Source organism: Volvox carteri (assembly GCF_000143455.1).
Source record: "Volvox carteri f. nagariensis unplaced genomic scaffold VOLCAscaffold_56, whole genome shotgun sequence".
Classification (NCBI taxonomy): domain Eukaryota; kingdom Viridiplantae; phylum Chlorophyta; class Chlorophyceae; order Chlamydomonadales; family Volvocaceae; genus Volvox; species Volvox carteri.
The window spans coordinates 323179-324729 of record NW_003307599.1 but is presented as its reverse complement, the minus strand read 5'-3'; the positions used below and the strand labels follow the sequence as shown (position 1 = coordinate 324729).

The following is a 1551-nucleotide window of genomic DNA, read 5'->3' as shown; positions in this document are numbered from 1 at the left end:
GGGGAAGTAACCACCATCAGGAACACACACACACACACACAGACACACTACAACACAGACACAATAAGTCAAGTCACTCGTGTGTGTATGTATGTATGACATCCTCTGCCACTTTTCCTTGCCCTTTTTCCTCCCCCAGGGGGCCTCAAAGATAACTAAAACACACACACACAGACATACAGACGCACAAAGGTCTACTAGAAGGGGGAGATAGCGCACTCACAACCAAATGCAGCTTAGCAGTTCTGACTTCCACAGCACTACCACCACCGCCGCCGCTGCCGCCGCCGCCACCAACACCCCTGAAGACGTCGCCGTCGCCAAGGCCATCGTACGGCGGCAATCCCGCCGCCGCGCCGCCGGCGCTGGAGAGCCCTCCGCCGCGTGGAGAGCCCTCCGTCGGCGATAGCGGGTGCGACAGCGGGTATGTGTGCGGGTGGGTGGATGTGTTGTGCTGCGGATAGAGGTGCTGTTCGATGATGATGGTGAGGATGGCGTGTGATCTGGAGGACTGTTCGTTGGCGCAGGTGCTGCTTGTGGCTCTGGAATTGGGAATTGCAAAAGGGAGGGAAGGGAACAGGATTGGGAGGAAGGGAACAGGATTGGGAGGGAAGGGAACAGGATTGGGAGGAAGGGAACAGGATTGGGAGGAAGGGAACAGGATTGGGAGGAAGGGAACAGGATTGGGAGGAAGGGAACAGGATTGGGAGGGAGGGAACAGGATTGGGAGGAAGGGAACAGGATTGGGAGGAAGGGAACAGGATTGGGAGGGAAGGGAACAGGATTGGGAGGAAGGGAACAGGATTGGGAGGAAGGGAACAGGATTGGGAGGGAAGGGAACAGGATTGGGAGGAAGGGAACAGGATTGGGAGGAAGGGAACAGGATTGGGAGGAAGGGAACAGGATTGGGAGGGAAGGGAACAGGATTGGGAGGAAGGGAACAGGATTGGGAGGAAGGGAACAGGATTGGGAGGAAGGGAACAGGATTGGGAGGAAGGGAACAGGATTGGGAGGGAGGGAACAGGATTGGGAGGGAAGGGAACAGGATTGGGAGGGAAGGGAACAGGATTGGGAGGGAAGGGAACAGGATTGGGAGGAAGGGAACAGGATTGGGAGGAAGGGAACAGGATTGGGAGGAAGGGAACAGGATTGGGAGGGAAGGGAACAGGATTGGGAGGAAGGGAACAGGATTGGGAGGAAGGGAACAGGATTGGGAGGAAGGGAACAGGATTGGGAGGAAGGGAACAGGATTGGGAGGAAGGGAACAGGAAGGCGGGAAGTGGGGGGAATATAAACGCAAGGAGCAAAAGGTTAAGAGGGGAAAGCAAGGGCCGGCAATGACAACCGGGGGAGGTTGCGGGGATTTATTTACGGAGGGGTTGGGAGGGGGGTTGGGGGGGGAGGGGCTTGGGCTGGCGATTTCCTCCTTCTTCTCCTAATTCTCCTCCTTCCCCTCCTTCTTGGCCACCCCCTTGACACCTCTGCGGCGTGTCCACATCCCCCATTCCTTTCCCTCCTCTCCCCGTCCTGCAAATCCCCCCACACCCCCTC

The 1551-nt window shown here is 57.4% G+C and overlaps 1 protein-coding gene across 1 annotated transcript in view; it reads right to left on the bottom strand.

Annotated features, from left to right (window-relative positions):
• Window positions 1-1551, bottom strand: part of VOLCADRAFT_119241 (Kif4a type kinesin-like protein) — a gene marked incomplete at both ends in the record, with an annotated part of 4275 nt that overhangs the window by 790 nt on the left and 1934 nt on the right. Inside the window, one exon of the mRNA XM_002955907.1 lies at window positions 224-542. Coding sequence (XP_002955953.1) covers window positions 224-542 — 319 coding nt within the window. The remainder of the gene's footprint in view (window positions 1-223; window positions 543-1551) is intronic.